This window comes from Pimephales promelas, chromosome 13, assembly GCF_988280905.1.
Source record: "Pimephales promelas chromosome 13, fPimPro1.hap1.1, whole genome shotgun sequence".
In the NCBI taxonomy this organism is placed as follows: Eukaryota; Metazoa; Chordata; class Actinopteri; order Cypriniformes; family Leuciscidae; genus Pimephales; species Pimephales promelas.
The window spans coordinates 34,364,851-34,386,865 of NC_142781.1; the positions used below are offsets into that span (position 1 = coordinate 34,364,851).

A 22,015-nucleotide genomic window follows, 5' to 3' on the forward strand; every position below is an offset into this window, starting at 1 on the left:
TGTCACACCTAAACTCAGTCTCAGCATGTGATTGGCTGTCCGCTACTGATGTCACACCTAAACTCAATCTCAGCATGTGATTGGGTGTTCGCCACTGATGTCACACCTAAACTCAGTCTCAGCATGTGATTGGCTGTCCGCTACTGATGTCACACCTAAACTCAGTCTCAGCATGTGATTGGCTGTCCGCTACTGATGTCACACCTAAACTCAGTCTCAGCATGTGATTGGCTGTCCGCTACTGATGTCACTCCTAAACTAAATCTCAGCATGTGATTGGCTGTCCGCTACTGATGTCACTCCTAAACTCAGCACAAAACAAAACAAGCAAAGCCACATACAGTTAACACACATTTTAATGGGAAAACCATTAAATGTATGACAGTGAGTTACATGTTGACATCATAATCGGCGGGTATATTCGATGATGAACACATATCCATACGAATGCATAGATGGAAAAAGAAATAATTACAAAAACCAAATGCAACCCTTGGAGTGTCATTTTCCAAACGCTGAAGAACGTCCTGTTAAATAAATATACAGCAAAATATCTGACAATCATTGACCATTAATAAGTAGTTTCAATGTGTCTGAATCATGTCGGAGCGAAATAACAAGCGGAATACAGTTTCTGTAACATCCTGCAGCTTTTTAGAGATCATTTCTGTGCAATCCTTCCTCTAAGCACCAGTGTCGTATTTCATTAATAACTTAAAGATGGTGGAACTTATGTGGAGAAACTTCAATTTCTAAAATAACAAAAACAATATAACAATCAAATAAAACCTGCACAAAACCAGCGAGACATGCGGTTCGTCCAACCCTCACAACTATGGACAGGTTTCAAATCAAAAGCAAATGAAAATATGATTGTGAATATGTACACGTATGGAAACGACGTCCACTGAAGCTGAAAATTAGAGATGGCGAGATTATAATCAGACATTAGTTCTCTGATCTGGGACACTTTCATCAAATTAACATGTGCTTGTCCTCTCTTCCCACGAACAAATATTGATCATACAGCAGATATTTCATGTGCTAAAAGTGAGTTACAGGTAATAATCTGGGTAATATCCACTTTTGTTTAGTGAAGTTCACAATAATAGTCAAGAAATTATATTTTGCATTAAGCCTATTATTCAGACCCCTACTTTATTAAATTAAGACAGAATTTTTATATATATGGCTGTCAAATAGATTAATTAAGATTGATCACATCTAACACAAAACTTTGCATTTATGTAATGTGTGCATATGAAGAGTTCAGATGCAAAAGCCTCTAAATGTCATTTGAAATTTTCTTTTTTAATGATGATTTTTATCAAACTTGTATATTTAAGTTCAGTAATTTCACTTAAATAACAATTAATAGGTAATTATCATTGCCATTTAAGTGAAATTACTGAACTTAAATATACAAGCTTGATCAAAAATGATCATTCTAGAAGAAATTTTCAAATGGCATTTAGAGGCTTTTGCATCTGAACTCTTCATATAATATATATACACAAACACACACATATACATATATATATCACAAAAAAATCACTAACTTTTATGTTAGATGCGATTAATTGATTTGACAGCCCTTATATTATTATTTCTATGCAATGTCTTAATACAGAAGATTAATGGTTTTAAAAAAGTTTTAGACAGGGTAAAATATGACATTTCTGTTTGAAATTTACTCAGTTTAAAGACTGTTTAACATTAGCATTTGTGTTGAACAATGGATCAGCCTCAACATGAATAGCCAAATTATAAACATTAAGAGAAAAAAAATTGAATTCAGTGACCTATAGAAGTTATTCTCTAATCATTGGACCCAATAAACCATTAATATCTCAATAAAATCGGTATAATCAAGTGCATATCAAATGATCACATAATTCAGATTCAGTCTGGGTTATTAGGATTAATTCTTCATCAGAACGTCTGTCGTTTGTAGTTAAAACACCTTAAAGAGATCTTAGAGACCACTGTTATATCACTATGTTATATTGTTATATATTTGCGCGTGGAGAGAATGGCGATTGAAGATTACAGACTCCTCTAGACATCACGTTCACCTGTCCATCGACACCATTAAGAGACGACGCAGCCCGTGTCTGTCTGTGGCTTCAGGTCCGGCTCCTTCACTGGCTTGATCTCCTCGTCATGCTTCGCTTTCGGCTAGGAGGAGGAAACAACATATATAAAAAAATGGGACATTATTATAGTTGGTGTCCAGAGATACAGAGTGCTATCGATAATAAACAAGTGCAACTGGTAAATTCTGCCAATGAAAATATTACTTATAAAGCCAGAACACAACTGTTGTGCATCTCAGAGTAACACAGCAGTGCTTCGTTTCTGAACGAATCAGCGTTTTGAGCGAATCAATCGAGTGAACCAATGATTCAATGCCTCATTCATAAAGAGAGCAATTTAGTTCACTCCTGAATTAACCATAAATTAATGATTCAATGCCTCATTCATGAAGAGAGCGATTTAGTTCACTCCTGAATTAATCAGAGAATCGAATAAATTAATGATTCAATGCCTCATTCATAAAGAGAGCCATTTAGTTCACTCCTGAATTAATCAGAGAATCGAATAAATTAATGATTCAATGCCTCATTCATAAAGAGAGCAATTTAGTTCACTCCTGAATTAATCAGAGAATCGAATAAATTAATGATTCAATGCCTCATTCATAAAGAGAGCCGTTTAGTTCACTCCTGAATTAATCAGAGAATCGAATAAATTAATGATTCAATGACTCATTCATGAAGAGAGCGATTTAGTTCACTCCTGAATTAATCAGAGAATCGAATAAATTAATGATTCAATGACCCATTCATAAAGAGAGCCATTTAGTTCACACCTGAATTAATCAGAGAATCGAATGAATGAATGATTCAATGACCCATTCATAAAGAGAGCCATTTAGTTCACTCCTGAATTAATCAGAGAATCGAATGAATGAATGATTCAATGACCCATTCATAAAGAGAGCAATTTAGTTCACTCCTGAATTAACCAGAGAATTTAATAAATGAATGATTCAATGCCTCATTCATAAAGAGAGCGATTTAGTTTACTCCTGAATTAATCAGAGAATCGAATAAATTAATGATTCAATGACTCATTCATGAAGAGAGCCATTTAGTTCACACCTGAATTAATCAGAGAATCGAATGAATGAATGATTCAATGACTCATTCATAAAGAGAGCTATTTACTTCACTCCTGAATGAATCAGCAAATAGAATGAATGAATGATTCAATGACTCATTCATAAAGAGAGCCATTTAGTTTACTCCTGAATGAATCGGCGGATCGAATGAATGAATGATTCAATGACTTACTTATTTAGACTTTTACCACCACCTACTGGAAGTTTTAGTTTCTTATTTAGACTATCATTTCGTTAAAAAAAATTATTTCATATTTCCGTACTTTAAAAGGGACAGTTCACCCAAAAATGCAAATTCTACAATCGTTTACTTACTCACATCGTTTCAAACTTGAATGACTTTTTTTAATAAATTTTGAAGATCATTGACCATTTGATAAACAAAAAGAAAAACACAATTCTGAGACAATTCTCAAATGATCTTCTTTTATGACACACACACACACACACACACACACACACACACACACACACACACACACACACACATATATATATATATATATATATATTAAGATGGAAAGATGATCTCACCTTGTCGTCTTTCGGTCCTCTGGTAAGGTCAAAGGTGGCATAGACTTCAGGTGTGCACTGAGCGCTGAGAGCCGGGAGCTCAAACGGAGTCGGTTCAGCCAAACCATAGCTAGCCTTCAACTCCAGAGCAGGAGCTTCAGCGGGAACCTTGTGAAAGTAACTTGACACAGAAATTCAGCCGTGAAAAATTAGTTTAAGGAAGCTTTTTTTAATCATACTGTTAAAACGAGTGTTAAAGAGGACCGATTATACCCTTTTACAGAGTTAACCCTACTAAAATAGGTTTTCATGCTCGATTTTTTTCAAAAACACCATATTTTTCACAAATTTGACATTGTTCCCAGTCTTCCCAGTCTGTCAGTAACGCTCTGTTTAGTTCCTGTCTCTATGAAGCTCCTCCTTCTGAAAAGCACACTGTGCTCTGATTGGTCGTCTGGATCAGTGTGTTGTGATTGGTCGAGTGTGTTTGGGAAATGTCCCGCTCTCACCATACCAGCCAGTTTAACACACTACTAACTAACTCAACCAGGCCCCGCCCCTTTTATTCTGAATTATTATAATGAGGAATATTGTGGCGTGTGAAGAAACTCAAGACTACAATGGAGGCGTTTCAGGAGTTCAGAAACACTGACACTGATATAGCTATAGATATAAAAACCATCAACATTACACACTAAAGAAAGATGAACATGTGAAAAAGCACAATAGGAGCCCTTTATATTATCTCTGGATGTGTTTGCTGACTCACATGAAGCCGTTCTCTCTCTGGCATTTCTCCAGGGTGTTTTTGATGAACGAGCCCAGTTTCTTAAAGAAGAGCTGCTCCGAGGGTTTGGCGGTGCTGCCGGGACCCTTCGTCTGACGGTACTCTTTACACAAGGCTTCAGCGCGCGAGTAACCTGCCGCCATTACAACCATTAAAAGAAGGATTTCACACATGTCATATAACTATTAACTCTTTCCCCGCCATTGACGGAATTTTCCGGCTTTCCGTGTTTTCACTGTTATTACACATCTAATGAAAGATTAACGAATCTCCTGATCAAAACACAAGCAGAAACAAGTGATAGAAGCATTCCTTACGCATATGTACACGATCAAACCCCATTTAAATGTTACTGAAAGAAATGTCGACCCCCGAGTTACAGGACTACTATCTACTCCATCTGTGTTTTAATCAGCGTTCTGAATCTAATTTGGATGTAGTCTTTGACAAAAACATGATTTTTTTTTTCAGATTTTTGCTCAAAATGTTGTTTTTTTAAAGGAGTAGTTCACTTTTGAAAAAACTTTTGCTGATAATTTACTCACCCCCATGTTATCCAAGATGTCCACGTCTTTCTATCTTCAGTCGAAAAGAAATTAAGGTTTTTGATGAAAACATTCCAGGATTTTCTCCGTATAATGGACTTCAATGGGGTCCAAACGGTTCAAGGTCCAAAAGACAGTTTCAGTTCAAACTGCAAACTGTTCAAAGGGCTTTAAACGATTCCAGACGATGAATAAGGGTCTTATCAAGTGAAAGAGCTCATTTAATAAATTATTAATAAAGTTTAAGTTTCATAAGCTCAAATGGTTGCCTTGCTCTGTTCTGTGATCTGACAAATCTTTTTCCCAAATCAATTTGTTCGTTGAATGAACCAAATGACTCGGAAAAGGATTCGTTCATTTTAATGAACGACTTCGAACAGGAGAGTCACGAATGCGCATCACAGAACAGAGCAAGGCAACCATTTGAGCTTATAAAACTTAAACTTTGTTATTTATTTATTAAATGAGTGATTGTTTCGCTTGATAAGACCCTTATTCATCGTCTGGAATCGTTTAAAGCCCTTTGAACAGTTTGCAGTTTGCACTGAAACTGTCTTTTGGATCTTTAACCGTTTGGTCCCCATTGAAGTTCATTATATGGAGAAAAATGCTGGAATGTTTTCATCAAAAACCTTAATTTCTTTTCGACTGAGGAAAGAAAGACATGGACATCTTGGATGACATGGGGGTGAGTAAATTATCAGCAAAAGTTTTTTCAAAAGTGAACTACTCCTTCAATGAAAGTTACCCACATTCAAGTGTTGATAAACGAATGCATGCATGCATGCATCTTTTTGATATATTGCATGTTCAGATAATCATACAAGTAAATATTCTTGGGGCCAAGAAACGTTTGTGAAATTTTTTTTTTAAAACGCTGGCAGGGAAAGAGTTAAAACCTCTAAATATTCAGAAACTACAAGTCATTACAGCATCATTTTGCAAAAATACATTCAACCTTTTCAGCCAATTATGACGAAGAATTAAGAGTGTTTACTATTACAGGATAAAATTAGTTTTACTATCAATGCTAAAAATAACTAAATATAAAATATGGGTAACATTACAATATTTGTTATCATCAGTCAATGCATTAAAAGAACAACGAGCGATATATTTTTACCTTGTTAATGAAAATGTTAGTTCAAAGTACAACTTTTGAACTTGATAAGTGTCACCAAAATATGTCCACTAAAATACCCAACTGTACATCATAATTGACTGAAACGTCTGATACTTTAATGTGGGATTTCTCTTTGCGTACATTTCTCCGCCTCCTGCAGGGATCTGATGGCCTCTCCACATTTATCACTCGCAAGAAGAGTCTGTCCGTGATAGCAGTGTGCCTGCCAATCAAATCAATCAAACAGGAACATATTTACTGCACTAGTGTTGCCAAATGTTGAGTAGCCCTCAAACCGTATTCACTTTACAGCCCTTAATCCTGCAATGTGGGCACAGAGGACTCAGGTCCTCATTTTTATTTATTATAAATGTTAGATCACTGGCTTTAAATGTTATAAAGTTTTGTCTATCCATTTATGGTGTTTTTTTTTAATTTTGGGTAAACATCTGAAAACGATCACAGACTCACATAAGCCATGTAGAAGTGTTGCTTCAGCTGCAGGTATTTCTTCCATTTACTGCTGCATTCTGGATCCAAAGTGTTCAGAGTGTGATCTGAAAAATAATATGAAGAATAATCTTCTAAATAATGCATAATATTTTATTATAAGGCTCTCTGAAGTATTTAATTAATATCTCTGAACAAAAGCTCTCATGTGTCCAGCTGGACTTTATAACATAATATCATTATTTACATTCACATCAATGTGTATTTTTTGGGGTTAAGATGACAATTTTTAGATATATTCTTATAAATTAAGATTATAAGGATAAGATTATATGGTAACTAAGCACAACAAGCATGAGCAATTCGTTTATGTCTGTTCATAGTGCATTTATTAATCTTAACAGATACATTAATGCATTAATAAATGTTGAAATTAACATTAAGGTTAATAAATGCTGTATAAGTATTGTTATTTCAAGTTATGTAGTTAGCATTACAGTAAAAACAGTAATATTGTGAGTTGAGAACTGTTTTCTATGTGAATATATATTAAAATGTAATTTATTCCTGAGTTCAAAGCTGAATTACTGATAATTCAGAAATCATTCTAATATGACGATTTGATGCTCAAGAAACATTTCTGATTATTATCAATATTTAAATAATTTTTGTGGAAAACAATATTAATTTTCAGGATACTTTGATGAATAGAAAGTTCAAAAGAATGGCATTTATTTGAAATATAAATCATTTGTAACGTTACAAATGTCTACAGTGTCACTTTTGATCCATTTAATTTCTTTCTAAATTATCCCAAACTTTTGTATATATAACAATAAATATTCACCCCCACATTTGCCAATTATAATGCAGAATTAAAGGGATAGCTCACCCGAAAATGAAAATGCTGTCATCATTTACTCACCCTTTCGTTTTGGTCTTCTGAACATAAAAGAAGACATTTTAAAGAATGTGAGTTGACGGAAGACTTCTATACAGTATTATTTTCCTACAATAGAAGTCAATGGGGTCCAACAACTGTCTGATTATAAACATTCTTCAAAATATCTTCTTTTATGTTCAGCAGAAGAAAGAAACGTATCCAGGTTTGGAACAATTCAAGGGATAGGTTAATGATGATAATTTTCATTATTGAGTGAACTGTCCATTTAAACAGAGAAATGTTGATTAAACAGAGTCAGTAGTAAACCTACCGGCCTTTTGGTAGAAGTTCGCGGTTTCGAACGCCAGCGCTGCGATGAGGGAGGCGTTGTGCTTCAGCTCGATGGCTCTGGCAATGGTCACTGAAAACACACACACTTGATTATTTTATTCGGAATGACCAATCCTGATTAAAATATCACAGCAATCCAAATATTCACAAAGAGCCTGTTATGTTTCATCTGACAATACACACATCATCAATAGTCACAACCACATGAATATATAAATAAATAAGACGCTTATTCATCGTCTGGTGTCGTTTAAAGCTGCTTTGAAACTCTCATTTGGGCCTTGAAACGTTTGGTCCCCATTGAAGTCCATTATATGGAGAAAATCCTGGAATGTTTTCATCAAAAACCTTCATTTCTTTTCGACTGAAGAAAGAAAGACATGGACATCTTGGATGACATGGGGGTGAGTAAATTATCAGCAAAAGTTTTTTTAAAAGTGAACTACTCCTTTAAGATTCTTTATGAATACGGGTCAGGCCCAAGACTTTTCAATACATTTTGCCATCATTTTCAAACAGCCAGCGCAAAATCTCCCCTTCATATTTCCAAAATATATCAGGATTTTTTAACTGAATTGATTCAAAAAGAGAGTTCCTTAAATCGAGGACAATAAAATTTGTTAATAGCTGGTATTTTAACATTTGTCCATGTAAGCATCAAAACAACAACTCACTTCCAGAATCAGAAGGTTTTTATAAAGACCTAGTCTGGAGAGAGTTTATCATTCAGATTTGAACTAGTTTGATTTGTATGTAGGGGTGTATGTCTGCGATATATATCGTATTTGTTCGTTGTTTTAACGATGTGTGATTTGACATTATCAAGTATCAAGAATCTCAATGATTCGCTCATTAACAGTGACTTGCTGCCACCTACTGGCGCTTACAGTTTCACATTTAAAGTATCTTTTCTTGTTTTAAATAATTTTAAATATCAATATTCTGGAATATCTGAAAATATCAATACTGCAAAGATTACTTTTGTTGATACTGATATCATGTGATTGGTAACAGCCATATTGTGTCTTATTTTTAGAATTGATTTTGATTAAATTTATGAAATTGACAATTGAATTAGGTTTAAAAAAAATTTGCTTTAAAAGGTAAAAATCAATTGAACCATATTGGAAAAAATGAAGAATATCCACGACAGTCAAACCTGCCAAACAGAATAAACACACTCAGTAAAATATCGTCTAATAATCGCTATCGAGAAATCATTTATTTGTCAATATCGCACACCCCATTTGTTTGTATTGCACTTTTTTCAATTTCATAGTGTAAAGTATCACAAACACACTGTAAACTCAGAGTAAACGGAGGCATGTTTTACCCTCCTGAGCCTCGGCCTGACTCTGCACAATGTATGTGTCAATGACTCGAGGCTCCAGGTCTCGGCCCTTCTCCGCTGGAGTGATGAGCCGAGGAATATGAGTCTCCTGACAGGAAAGAGGAAGTCAAATATCACCATGAATCAAACAGTAAGACACCCACGACCATGCATTACAATGGTTTTACCATGTTAAGGGGGGTTTAGGCACTCAAATCAAGTCTTTCTGCTTTAACTCGCCACTAAATAAGTCAGGCACATTTTACCTTGAGGGTTTTAAATATCCCAGCAGCGGTTTTCAAACTCTTGTGAACGTCTTTGGCCTCGTCCTCTGTGACGCTACAATGTAAAAAACAAAAACTTGTAAAAAATGCCTTTAATGAAATTATAATAAAAACCCAGACAGAAGTTATTTACACTAATAAATACTATATTTTACAGACTGAGGCGATGTGCAGTCAGTCAGTAATAATGACTAGTTTACAGTGCATAATCTCAATTATTAAAAGGCTACTGAATATGAATAAATTAAATATTGATTTTGAAATTAAAAATAATTTATGTAGGAAGAAAAAGAGCAGTGATCCAAGAAACTTTTCTGTTATTTTAGTATTTTTTACACTATTCTAGTATGTTTTATTATTTATAATTATTATTAACTTTTATTTTTTATATTTTCATACTGTATATATATATATATATATATATATATAAATTATTTTTTTGTTTTATATTTTAGTTAAAGTTTTATGTACTTTTATCATTTTTTATTAGCTTTTTAAAATTCTATTTAGCTTTTATTTATTTCTATTTTAGCTTATTTTCTTTTATTAATTTAAGCTTTTCATCTAATATTTATATTTTATATCATTTAAAATAAAAATATATAATTTTTAATAGTTTAATTTTAGCTAAGAATACCAACACAGGAGAGAAATTAAATTGGCAGAACTATGTGGGAAATTTTTTCAAAACTATTTTGAACTTCTCCAAAGGATTTTATTTTTGCCATGGTTTTATTTTACAAAGTATAGAAATTAATACCTTATCACAGAATGTCATCACTGACCAATCATAATCAATTATTCAAGAGAACTTACTTCTCCTTTCCAGCCAGTCGTGAGGCAAACTTGGTGTACCAGATGGCGACATTAAACGCCATAGACACCAGCTCAAAGATCGCATCCTGCTGCGCACTGAAAAATGCAAAACATCTTTTAATGGGGTCATTTTAGTCAATAGATTTAGTCCAATCAAACATGGTATCTTAGTTCAGATTCATCTGTCATTTGGTAGGAGCTCATCACATCAGATCGATGATGTCAACATGAACACGTCACCTGCTTTCATTCTCAAAAACCATGAACAAAACTACACAAGAAAATAAGAAAATACAGGTTCAGTTGCAGGACGCCGACTTTACTGAACCACATTGTATGATAGTTACCTTGCAATATTTCCCTGTAAAGTGTCAGTCCATTTGAAGTTCTGGATGAACCGGAGCTTGCTCTCTTGTGTGGTTCCATCCAGCGGCAAAATGAATCCTTTGTGCATTAAAAAAAATAGAAAGCAGATTTTTTTTTTTTTTTTTTTTTACAATGCCAACAAAACAACAACAATAAGATGCTTGTGAGCAACATGAATGCAAATGAATCAAAACAGCATGAGCAACATGGAAATATCTGACCAGAACCACAAGAGGAAATAATAATTCACAAACCCTGTAAAAGAGCGAAATATTCATCACTGGATTTCTTCATAATCTCTGGGGTACATGTGGCATCGGTGAACATGTCCAGAAGTCTGGCCCGCGTCGTTCTCAGGTCACTGAAACACAGGTTTTACATGTACGTCATAAAAATACAGTGGCCCACAAAATTAATATACAGTAATAACAGAATTAAATCCTCACTTGCAGATCTTATTGGCAGCAGGACTGGACGCCACACCGTACAGGTTGAAGGACACGGGCGCTGTGGATTTCAGAGGGTTTCGGTGGAACCAGTGAGTCATGGTGACCTGAACAAGAAAGACACTATTATTAGTAGTTTCTGATTTATTAATACAATCCATTTGCTATTTTAATACGGTACTAAGTCACCACATAAAAATCTGGATCATGACCAGTAGGGAACAACTGGTTGAGTAGAATTATTCTCGAGAAACACGTCCAATTAACTAAACTAGACCTTATGTGATTTTCTATACAACAGAATCAACACAGATGGTATTAACACTGACATTTCCATTCAGATTGAAAAGTTATGGGCAGCTAAATCTCTGAGCACATCTCACATCTATTAATACGCAGTGCATTTAATTTACAAAAGAAGTAACACTTATGGGATCCGATCAAAAGATCATTGGTTCAAGTGCTGTATGAACTGAGTCATTTGAGAAGGCAGGTCCATTTATGACATCTCGGCCTTGTTTATCAACAGCTCGATGTGATAAAAACAGACAGAGAAACAATACACCCGTTAAAAACGATCTACTGGTGATTCTTTGTCGTCTACATATGAAAAAAACGCGGATCTGTGATCTCAATGCTGTTCATAATGCGAATAAAAATCTGAGAGAAATGAACCGAGTCAGAGACTCGTTGTTCAACAGCAGTCCACTAGCAAACACAGCAGCTACCGGCTCAAATATCACAACTGATTTATAAAGCTTGTTTTAAATGAAAGAGATATGTATTTATACCAGTAATGTGTCGACTGTCAGATGTGTGTTGTTTTAATCAGCGAGACTCCAAAGATGTGGATCAGGAAACGCCAAAACAATGAACACTCTTCCGGTATGACGTGATTCGGGTGGTGATGTCATTAACACGCCCATTGAGTTAAACCCCCATTTACGTAATTTATTAAAAAAAACGTGTTTTGGCAGTTTCTAAATTCGCAAGTAGAGATCATAGACTTTCTTTTTTTAACTTGTATGCTTTTGTGTTTTTGTTCATATAAAAATCTTAATGACTTGGTGCAAGGAAGAGCAAGTTACAACATAAAAAATGTAAATAAATCCAATTAATTAAAATTACATTAATCAAATTTTAAAGGATCAAATACCAGTGTGTATGTGTGTGTGTTTATGTATATATATTATGTATATAGTTATTATGTATTATGCATATATATATACAACTTTACATATAGTATACTCACACACATACACACTGGTAAAACATTTAAATGGATGGATGTGGTTCTTCACAAATTCACATGGATGTGGTATTAATCCGATTGCTGAATAAAAAAGCAAAAATTATTTATATAACGCAATTACTTTCTTTTTTTAACGCAATTACTTACTAGTTTTACACTACTATCCCAACTCAACCAAGTTATAATTTCTTTTACTGTCTATGGTTATAATGGCGAGATGAGATCCCTCTTATTGAAGTCGAAATATGACTTTTATTTTGAAAAGGCCACTAGTGGGCGCGTCTTCCGGTACAGTCGCAGGTAGTTCGGTTGCACTCGCATCAGGCCCGCGGCGGTGAGTGTCGGTGCCACCGGTGCTTCCGGAGCCCAGTGTGTTTCCCGGCGGTGCGCAACAATGCGGCGCTGGAGATAAAACTCCAGCGATGTCAGAAACCAAAGCCTTCGCGCAACTTTAACCGGAGAAGATGTCAGATGTCAGCAAGACCGTCCAGAAATGGCACGCGAGTTTTAGAAAGGGCACGGACTTTGATTCGTGGGGGCAGCTGGTGGAAGCCATCGATGAATATCAAATGTAAGTTGCGCATTTCTGATTAAAATAAAAAATATGTATTTGGCGATCTCTGGATCAGAGCAGGATGGAATTTGTCTTTCCTCTAAAAAAAAATTAACAAAACAAGGCATGACAAGTGATGCATTGGAATCACAGAAAGTTGCATTTTATAGATTTTTTTCATCTTAATTTAGCATGATCTTGCATTGCTGGATTTGATGTGTTGTAGATGTGCATCAGATGCAATGAGTGTTGAGTGTGTGAATAACTGTTGAGTGTTTGACAGCCTGTTTGCATTATGTCGCGCGCCACACCCTCCTCGAGCGCGGGGCGGGGCTTCACTCTCCTCAGTCTCAAGCTGAACTCGTGCCATTTAGGTCAACACACACACAGCTGCAGCATTTCTGCTCTACACACTCTAATCTCGCTTTTGTGGGTTTTAGCGTAGTCATGTATGTGCACTTGGTCATGCAACACAAATCACAAAGAAAAGTAACACTTTACAATCTGGTGCACATGAACTAGAATGAACAATAGTTCTTCAGCATTTCAACATTAACTACGTTATTAAAATCAAAGGTTGTATTTGTTAACATTAGTTAATGCATAATGAACTAACAAACGAACAGCTGTATTTTTATTAACTAACATTAACAAATATTAATAAATACTGTAACAAATGTGTAGCTCATTGTTTGTTCATGTTACAGAAAATTGAATTCTTATATTTTCATCCAGAACATAGATTTTGTCCATAAACAAAATTCTTTAATTTTTTTCATCATGAGCTACAAAACAGAGAAACATGTTGTGAATGGAAATAAATTCAGTGTTTAATTTTCCTGCCAGGGTTTATATATATATATATATATATATATATCCCTGTATGATAGATATACATATAAATACATTTTGACCACTTAACTTAGTGATTGCTATCAGGATGTGAACTACACAGACTTGCAACCAACATACTGTAACAACAAAAAATCTGAATTAAAATGACGTTCTGTCCTTTACTAACCTATGACTGTGATTTTTCTTTTTTTTTATCAGACTCGCAAGGCAACTTCAGAAAGAAGTGCAGTCATCAAACTTGCATGATTTCACAGAGGAACAGAAGGTATGTGTGTTTCCCAGAGGTGACAATCACTTTATAGAAGTTATAATAGTTATAAAGTAAGATAATCACTTTATAGATATAGAAGTTGCGCTAGTCTTTTCTTCTCTATAGAGAGCCTAAGCCCCGCCCCTCCGCTTCCGGCTCATGGGACCTTATTTCGGAAAAAATATGTATGGTAGTCAATGGCGAGAGACAACTTATCGTTTTATTCCGTTTGAATTGTGCTCTGAATTACACATATGATGTTTGTCAATTTAAAAAATAATTATGAAAGTCAAGAAAGTCGCAGTTTATCATAAAACAGAAGAGTAACATTTATTATAAAAAACTGCAATACTACAAAATAATCTAAAATGTCCATTTTGTTCTCATGGTGATTTTAATGCCCAACATGACAGAAAATGCAATTTAACACTTGAGATCAAACTAATTTTAGATCTGCTTTCTGTTGTTATCTTATAGAAAACCCTGGGGAAGTTTGCAACATGCCTTGAAATGCGAAGTGCAGCCTTACAGGTCAGTGGAAGTTAATTAGTGGTTTTGATAAAGAAAGTGCATGAATCATTATGGCACTGCATAATTTAACACTGCAAAAATGCTTTTCTTACTTATGATTTTTGTCTTGTTTCCAGTCCAAATATCAAGATGCATTTATTAAAGTAGTAAAATGCCATAAAACATTATTTCTTATTTTCTGGGGAATTGTATAAAAAAATCAAGTGAGTCGTTGCTTAAAACAAGCATTTCTGCCAATGGGATAATGAAGAATATTCTTGTTTCTGTATTAATGAAGATATTTTTTTTTTTATCCCGTTGGCAGATAATTTAGCTCTTTTAAGCAACAACTCACTTAATTTTGATTTATTTCCCCTGAAAACAACACATAATATTTTATGGCATTTTACTCATCTAGTAAATGCATCTTGATTTAAGAATTTTTAGATATTTGGACTGGAAACAAGACAAAAATACTAAGTAAGAAAAGCATTTTTGGCTGTGTTTATTATCTCACATTGAGAATACAATAACTGGTAATGCTGATAATCTTCAACTATCTCTGTTATTTGTCTTCGTCAGTGCACACAATCTCAAGAGGAGTTCAAGCTGGAAGATCTGAAAAAACTGGAACCCAGTATGTAGCCTACATAAATATGTGGATATGAATGAATTACTGTATCATTTGTGCCTTTTGAATAAATTGTTTTTTTTTCATACAAAACATATACAAACTTTTTTTTTAGATATTCATCATTTATATTATTAAGTAAAGGTACAATAAACTCTTCCATTTAAAAACAACAGCAACAACATTTCCCAGGGTTAACACCCATTTAAAACATCAATAGTGCTGATATCTATTTATATAGTTTATATATGACTGCTATTCTTCTGTTTCTCTGCAGTTATAAAGAATATTCTGACTTACAACAAAGATTTCCCTTTTGATGTCCAACCAGTGCCTTTGAGGTAATTCTTCAGCGTTCTGGTGCTGGATTCTGATTGGTCAGTCCAATGCATTAGTCCCCGCCCCCTTTTTAGTTCCGGAAGTATTTCTTCCATTCATTTCTCTCATAGGAAATTCAAAAAAAGTCATCTTTAAAGCGTTATAAGCCACAAATCAAGCCGACGAGGAGAATCATAACATCGCAAACAAAGTATTTATAAAATCAAACAAGGTCTTTAGTGAACGAAAGAACTACAATCCCATGAAGCTTTGCAAACAGCATAATAGCATTAAAAATGTTAGAGAAATATCAAACTACTAATTTAGAAGTGTTGATTACTTCACAGTGCTTCATGGGAGTGGGCGGGGCTAAAGAGCTGTTTTGGCGCTCTAATTGGTGGAATTTTCTGTACAGCATCATGGGAAATGTAGTTTTTCACCACAAATTTGTCTGTTAAACATGGTTATTTTAAAACTAAGTTGAAATGATGTGGACTGACGGCTTTAGCAGAAGCAAACACCATCAAATAACAAGCTCGTAGCTCACAGTAGGGCTGTCTTTAACGGTTTAGATGTTATTGTTAAAAATATATTTCCTAATGGAGAAATTGAATGAGTTTTTACTTTCAGAACTCGACTGTTGCTCTCTATAATGATTATCTGCACAATATTTACTTTTTACAGATGTTTTTGCCAATACAGTTATTAATACTTAATTCTGTGTGTTTTTAGGAAGATTCTTGCACCGGGTGAGGAGGAAAACCTGGATTTTGAGGAGGAGTTGGACGCTGGGACTGGAGCAGGTTCAACACCATCATTCCCTTCAAGGGAGCCAGGTGATCACCTGCATAGTGCACGACGCTCAGCTGCACGTGTTTCTAATGCACTTCAGAGCTGCACGATTTATACATCTATGATCTCATTTCTAAATGACAACGATTCAGCACCGTCTATGAAAGCTTGTTGATCCAGAGAGAGTGGTTGTCATGTATAAGTATGAAACCGCTTCACAAATAGTCTTTTCAACCACACAGTATCATTATTTCTGTTACAAATATTCATATTATCACAGAAGTACTGAGATAAAAGTAAAAAAAAAAACTTTCGATATCAACATGGCACTTCATTGATTCTATTAATTACAGTTACACCAGTTGGTGGAGACTAGTGACTGTAAAAAATGTGTTTATCACTGAATCATTCAAGAGATTCGTTCAAAACAATTCAGTGAAGTCTTTGAGTGAGTCATTGAATCAGTGCGTCTTTAAACAGTGCCAATTGATCCATTTAGTTTGTTAATAAGCAAACAAATTCTCATTGGTGGATAGTTTTAATGATAGTTTGACGTCTTTGACAGGTACTCTGTTGCCACGGTTACCCTCGGAGCCAGGAATGACTTTGCTCACGCTGGCGATAGAGAAGATCGGTCTGAAAGACGCAGGACAGTGTATCGACCCGTACATCACAGTCAGTGTTAAAGGTAAAGGTGGAGCTCAGCAGCGTTTCTGAACCTCAGATTTACTGCCCTGACACTTTCTTACATATTCTCTCTGTTTCCTTCTCCAGATCTCAACGGTATAGATTTGAATCCAGTTCAGGAGACTCCAGTGGCCACGCGGAAAGAGGACACGTATATTCATTTTAGCGTGGAAGTGGAAATCCAGAAGCATCTAGAAAAACTACCGAAAGGTCCATAACTGAAGAAGTCGTTGTGCATTACATTAACAATGTGCAATTATCAATAATGTTAATGTTAGTTAATACAAATACGACTGTTCATTGGCAATTCATGTTAACTCGGGTCCAGATACAACTAATAATGCATTAACTAAGATTCATAAATGCTTTAAAAGTATTTTATTGGTACTTCATGGTAGTTAACAAATGAAACCTTATTGTAACGTGTCAACATTACACTATATTTTTGCGCTTGGTCACTATCGTGTGTGTTTTCTGTAGGCACCGCTATTTTCTTTGAATTCAAACACTACAAACCCAAGAAAAGGTTCACCAGCACGAAGTGTTTTGCCTTCATGGAAATGGATGAAATCAAACCAGGTCCCATTGTTATAGAATTGTGAGTATAATATTAGTTGCATCTACATTTAACTAACAAACAATTAGTTAACAATAGTTCATGTACTACTTTCCCTTGTTCTAATGCCGTATGCCCTTTTTTGTTTTTGTGGACCACAAAAGGAAAATTTTTAATATAGGATACGACAGGATTTGGTGAAACGTATACCTCCAAAACACTTTAAATATATGATACGCGTCACATGTGATCATTCTGTGATACTTTTTTGTCATTTTTAAAAGCTTAATGCCGGTCGCTATGTATGAGTGCGAGCAGGACATTTTTTTTCTTTCTTTTTTTAATCCTCCTCCTGTTGTCCATAAGAGCATACGACATTAGAACAACTCCAAGGTGAGTATATGATGAATGGATTTGCATTTTAGGGTGAACTATCCCTTTAAATGCAATGCAATCTGGTTTTAGGTACAAGAAACCAACTGACTTCAAGAGGAAAAAGCTCAACCTCCTGACGAAGAAACCACTTTACCTCCACCTAAACCAGATTTTGCACAAAGACTAAATAAAGATCATACAGCCAAACACATGAAGGACAGGAGAGGGATACACTCAGTGTGTCGACTCACACTCCTTGCAATATCGGACTCTTTTCTTCATATCTTCAGTGATGTCTCCACCGCTCTTCATCTGAAAGAGAGACGAGTATTTAAAAAAACTGAATGGTGTAGGCTACAAAGAAATGTTCTGTATTTGATTTCTGATGAACACAGATAACACTTCCCATTGGGTTTTTTTTTTAATTTTATTTTTTACATTTTTATTTAATTAAAGAAACTGCTCCCCATCATGTTCCAAACCTGTATGCTGTTATTATTTTGAGAGATGATTTTTCGCATTTCAGTGACAGTTAATAGTCTACAAAAACATAAAAATAGCCCATTGTGTGCATGTGCTCATTCTGTGGGTGGAAATTCAGCATAGAAGTTTGGAACTATTTGAGGGAGAGTCAGTGAATAAAGACTGAACATTACATTTTTGGTGAGCTGTAAATGTTTAACAGGCAGGCTTGTTGGTTTTATGGAGTGCAGAATAGCTATATACACATGGAGTACAAACCCTGAAGAAACAACACCGACAAACAAACTCAAATATATAAATATGTTGGTTTTTGAGATATATTCCGGTTTTCTCAACTGGTTTAACAGTTAGCTAACGTTATAACTACTTCTCGCTATACGTTTAGCATTAGCACACTTGTTTGAAATGTGGCCTTTGGCGTTTTAATATGGAAGATCTATCACAATAATGTATATTTAAGAAGTTTATTTGAGAATTAATCAGAAAGCCAGTAAATATATGGAATTTGACCGTAAGAAGGGAGAAACTGGAGCAAATTAAGTATTAGCATGTCGGTTTTGTAATTAGCTCCGCACTTTGCTCTGGTTAGTTTGAGAAAATTGCGGTTTTAATTTGTAATTTTCGTCCGTCTTAAACTGTTTTTACCAAGTTTAACTACAACTAAATGATTTCTGTGGAAGATTGACTTCGGGACAGTTTCTGACAGGATCTTTACAGATAAAAAAAAAATTGTATTAAGGAAATAAACTGATGCTTTTCCCATCAGGCTGTTATGTTGTATTAAATGTCAATGTTGGAGTCTCGGAATCATCAAAACCAACTAAATGGTTATGAAGTACTGCATTTCTGTAAAGAGTGTTTGATAGACGATATCTGTTTTTAAAACGTCCCATTTCTAATAAATGACAATGCTGCTTGAATCAAAGATGATTGAGGATATGCTGGTATGATTTACTAAATGCAAATTACCTGGATTTATGGAAAATGCATTAGTCCCGAGTGAGCTCCCATACATTCTCCTGCCAGTTTGCTAAAGGAAGGCGCAGATTTACACTTAAATAAAAATGTATTGAATTAGATTATCAAATTTTATCTCCGACCTTGATTGTATTCGAATCAGCTGGTGTTTTGTATATCTAGTGGATGTATTACACACAGGTGTATCCACTAACCACAGACACACCTAGAGAAAAAGACCAACACCACAATTCAACATTTGGTTAATTATTTGTAACTCCACATCTATCGTTTTAGTATTTCAAACCATGCAAACTTCTATTTGTCAATCATTTAAATTTGTGCATGCTCCATAAAAGAGATAACCAATCAAGTTTAATATTTGTTATCTAAATCAATGACAATCAAATATTAGGGTGTATTTAGGCGTCTTGCTAACTGCGAATGTCCTAGATTATTTAGTCCATATCAGCTAGACAGGTGTTGAAAAATGCTGAGATAAATGACACAGAAATGATATTCAAATTAAATGACCCATCATTGATCAGCTCTACCAAACTTGATTCTTTTTTTCCCCAATAAATAAACAAACACTGTTAAGTTGTCTTGATTGATATTGTGAAGCAGCTTTGATACAATCTGTATTGTGAAAAGTGCTATATAAATATATTTGACTTGACTAGAAATGCTGGATTTGACAATAAACACATTCATCAAAACTACAGGAAAAAGCAGCTTTATTCAAATCACTCATTCCCACGAAATCAATGCCACTTATTTTTAAAACCGTTTCTTCCTAAGATTTCAACACATGATGCAGACACTCTTAGATGCATCCTCTCAACACACGTACTAAAATAATTTACTCTAATATCAACAAAACAGTATATGCCACAAAAAAAAAAAAAAAAGTTATGGATTTTGAGGACTGGAGTATTTTTGTTTCCAAGAGCATTGCATCAAAAAACCCCAGAGAACATCATTCACGGGCCTCGTTCATGAAACATGACAGAATGATTTTCTGTGCACTTCTGGTGTAACACCATTCTGTGAATTAAACAAGATTAGAGTAAATGGTTCATAAAAACAACTATGTAAATTATTGCAATCCAGTGAATCGTTTCCTCGTAAAATCATTCCTGCGTGAATTGAATGAGAAATATTTTTACAATTTTATGCAAATAGACATTGAATTCAATGCAGCAATTTACATAAGAACAATTCAAATCTTTTGTAGCACGCAAATTAATTCTGCTCACGTTTCATTATTAAAAAGCATCGCGACCGTGAGATGATTTTTATCTCTACACAAACATTACAGTCCAACACTCATTAATACATTTGGCTGTATGAAAACTCAGAAGTTCATCAGAGCACACTAGGGACGTCTGATTTTATGAGAATATTTTATTTGTATACGCAGCTGAAAGAAATGTATAAATACTTTGTCAATATGACATCATATGTGCCTTTCCGTTAGGAAAAGAAATCATAAGAGCAGACGCACGACAAAATCAAAGTTAAAACAAACAGGTGAGCTCGCGAATCATGACTAAAAGCGACCGGACAGTAATACGGGAAAATAACGTGCATTCAAAAATGTTGAAAAAGGCATAAAAATTCAGAGTCCTCTCACATTAAAGGCATGAGGAAATGGCTTCATTACAGGTTTGTCTCACGTGCCGAAATATTTTGTTTGATATCCCAATATGCATCAGCACTGGGTGAGTGGTAGGTATAATAATTTGAACCACCGGAAAAAGAAAATTAAACGTATATTAAATCAAAACTATTTCCATAGGAAAGGTTTGCTAATGTATATAAAATCAAAACCCTCATAATTTCCGTCACAAATGTGTTCTTGAAACAAAATTAAGCACAAAATCAAACTTGAGTTTATCTTCCCACCCAGACCAGATGTGGCATTTCGATGCTTAAATATCGAAAAGAATCAGGACCGAACAAAGTCGAGCTGACAAAACGGCTTGTTCACTCAAGTGTTGTCAAAAGTACTGACTTGGGTCTGTTGAGCCGAATCGTAGACACCTCTGATTGTTCACACGCTCATCAAATATGTCTGTGATTGGCTACAATGATTAGCGCTTCAAAAATATGTAAATATACATCAATGGCGCTCTTTAGCAAGCATTTACACATGCAAGCATCTATCAGCGGATCAATCCTGGTTGTGCTTTCAAACGCTTCGGTGTGTTGATCACTGTAGCCAATTACAGACATATCCGATGAGCTCGTGAACACAACGGCCAATCAGATGCTCCCGCTATCGACTTGGTACCGAAGTCTGTACTTATGACAACACTACTCTCAAGGCTCAGCCATTGTGGATCCGCCGGCGTTCTGATCGGAGCCGTCCGTCGGCGGGACGTTGGCTGGTGTGGCGTTCCCGTCACCGTCTCTGGAGCCGTGAGGAATCGGCGGAGCGGGTCCCGGGAAACCACGTCCTGCGTATGGAGGAGGAATCATTGATCCGGGAGGGAAGGGACCTCGAGGTCCGAAAAATTCGGGCAGGATATCGCGCGGTCCGAGTGGATGTGGAGGCAGGGGTCTCAACGGTGGGCCTCGTACTGATGAAACAAAATGTTATGGAAAGTTTCAGAAAAAATACATTTTTGTCTAAAAAAAGTGACGGTGATGTTTAAATAGCACCGTTTTTGACAGGGATTAAAACTGAATAGTGCGTTTAACCTTCAAATGGTC

At 35.2% G+C, this 22,015-nt stretch overlaps 3 protein-coding genes across 5 annotated transcripts in view; 1 reads left to right on the forward strand and 2 right to left on the reverse strand.

The window, feature by feature from the left end:
- Positions 1 to 338: 338 nt before the first annotated feature.
- On the reverse strand, positions 339 to 11,999 carry brox (BRO1 domain and CAAX motif containing). Its single transcript, XM_039690183.2, has 13 exons — positions 11,870 to 11,999; positions 11,079 to 11,185; positions 10,887 to 10,993; positions 10,614 to 10,710; positions 10,267 to 10,362; positions 9,433 to 9,505; positions 9,170 to 9,275; positions 7,817 to 7,906; positions 6,624 to 6,709; positions 6,294 to 6,375; positions 4,467 to 4,617; positions 3,719 to 3,878; positions 339 to 2,178 (listed from the first exon to the last, which is right to left on the reverse strand). The coding sequence occupies exons 2-13, from the start codon at positions 11,177 to 11,179 to the stop codon at positions 2,092 to 2,094; spliced, it is 1,236 nt and encodes a 411-aa protein (XP_039546117.1). The 5' UTR covers positions 11,180 to 11,185; positions 11,870 to 11,999; the 3' UTR covers positions 339 to 2,091.
- A 609-nt stretch (positions 12,000 to 12,608) lies between these two features.
- On the forward strand, positions 12,609 to 20,883 carry aida (axin interactor, dorsalization associated). Its single transcript, XM_039690285.2, has 10 exons — positions 12,609 to 12,901; positions 13,937 to 14,003; positions 14,466 to 14,519; positions 15,081 to 15,135; positions 15,407 to 15,470; positions 16,180 to 16,283; positions 16,805 to 16,927; positions 17,014 to 17,136; positions 17,407 to 17,524; positions 17,948 to 20,883. The coding sequence occupies exons 1-10, from the start codon at positions 12,795 to 12,797 to the stop codon at positions 18,042 to 18,044; spliced, it is 912 nt and encodes a 303-aa protein (XP_039546219.1). The 5' UTR covers positions 12,609 to 12,794; the 3' UTR covers positions 18,045 to 20,883.
- mia3 (MIA SH3 domain ER export factor 3) overlaps positions 20,018 to 22,015 on the reverse strand; it is a 28,442-nt gene continuing 26,444 nt past the window's right edge. For all 3 annotated transcript variants that reach the window (XM_089118936.1, XM_089118935.1, XM_089118937.1), the window contains one exon: positions 20,018 to 21,882. In XM_089118936.1, the coding sequence (XP_088975062.1) occupies positions 21,623 to 21,882 (260 nt within the window). In that variant the 3' untranslated portion in view covers positions 20,018 to 21,622. The remainder of the gene's footprint in view (positions 21,883 to 22,015) is intronic.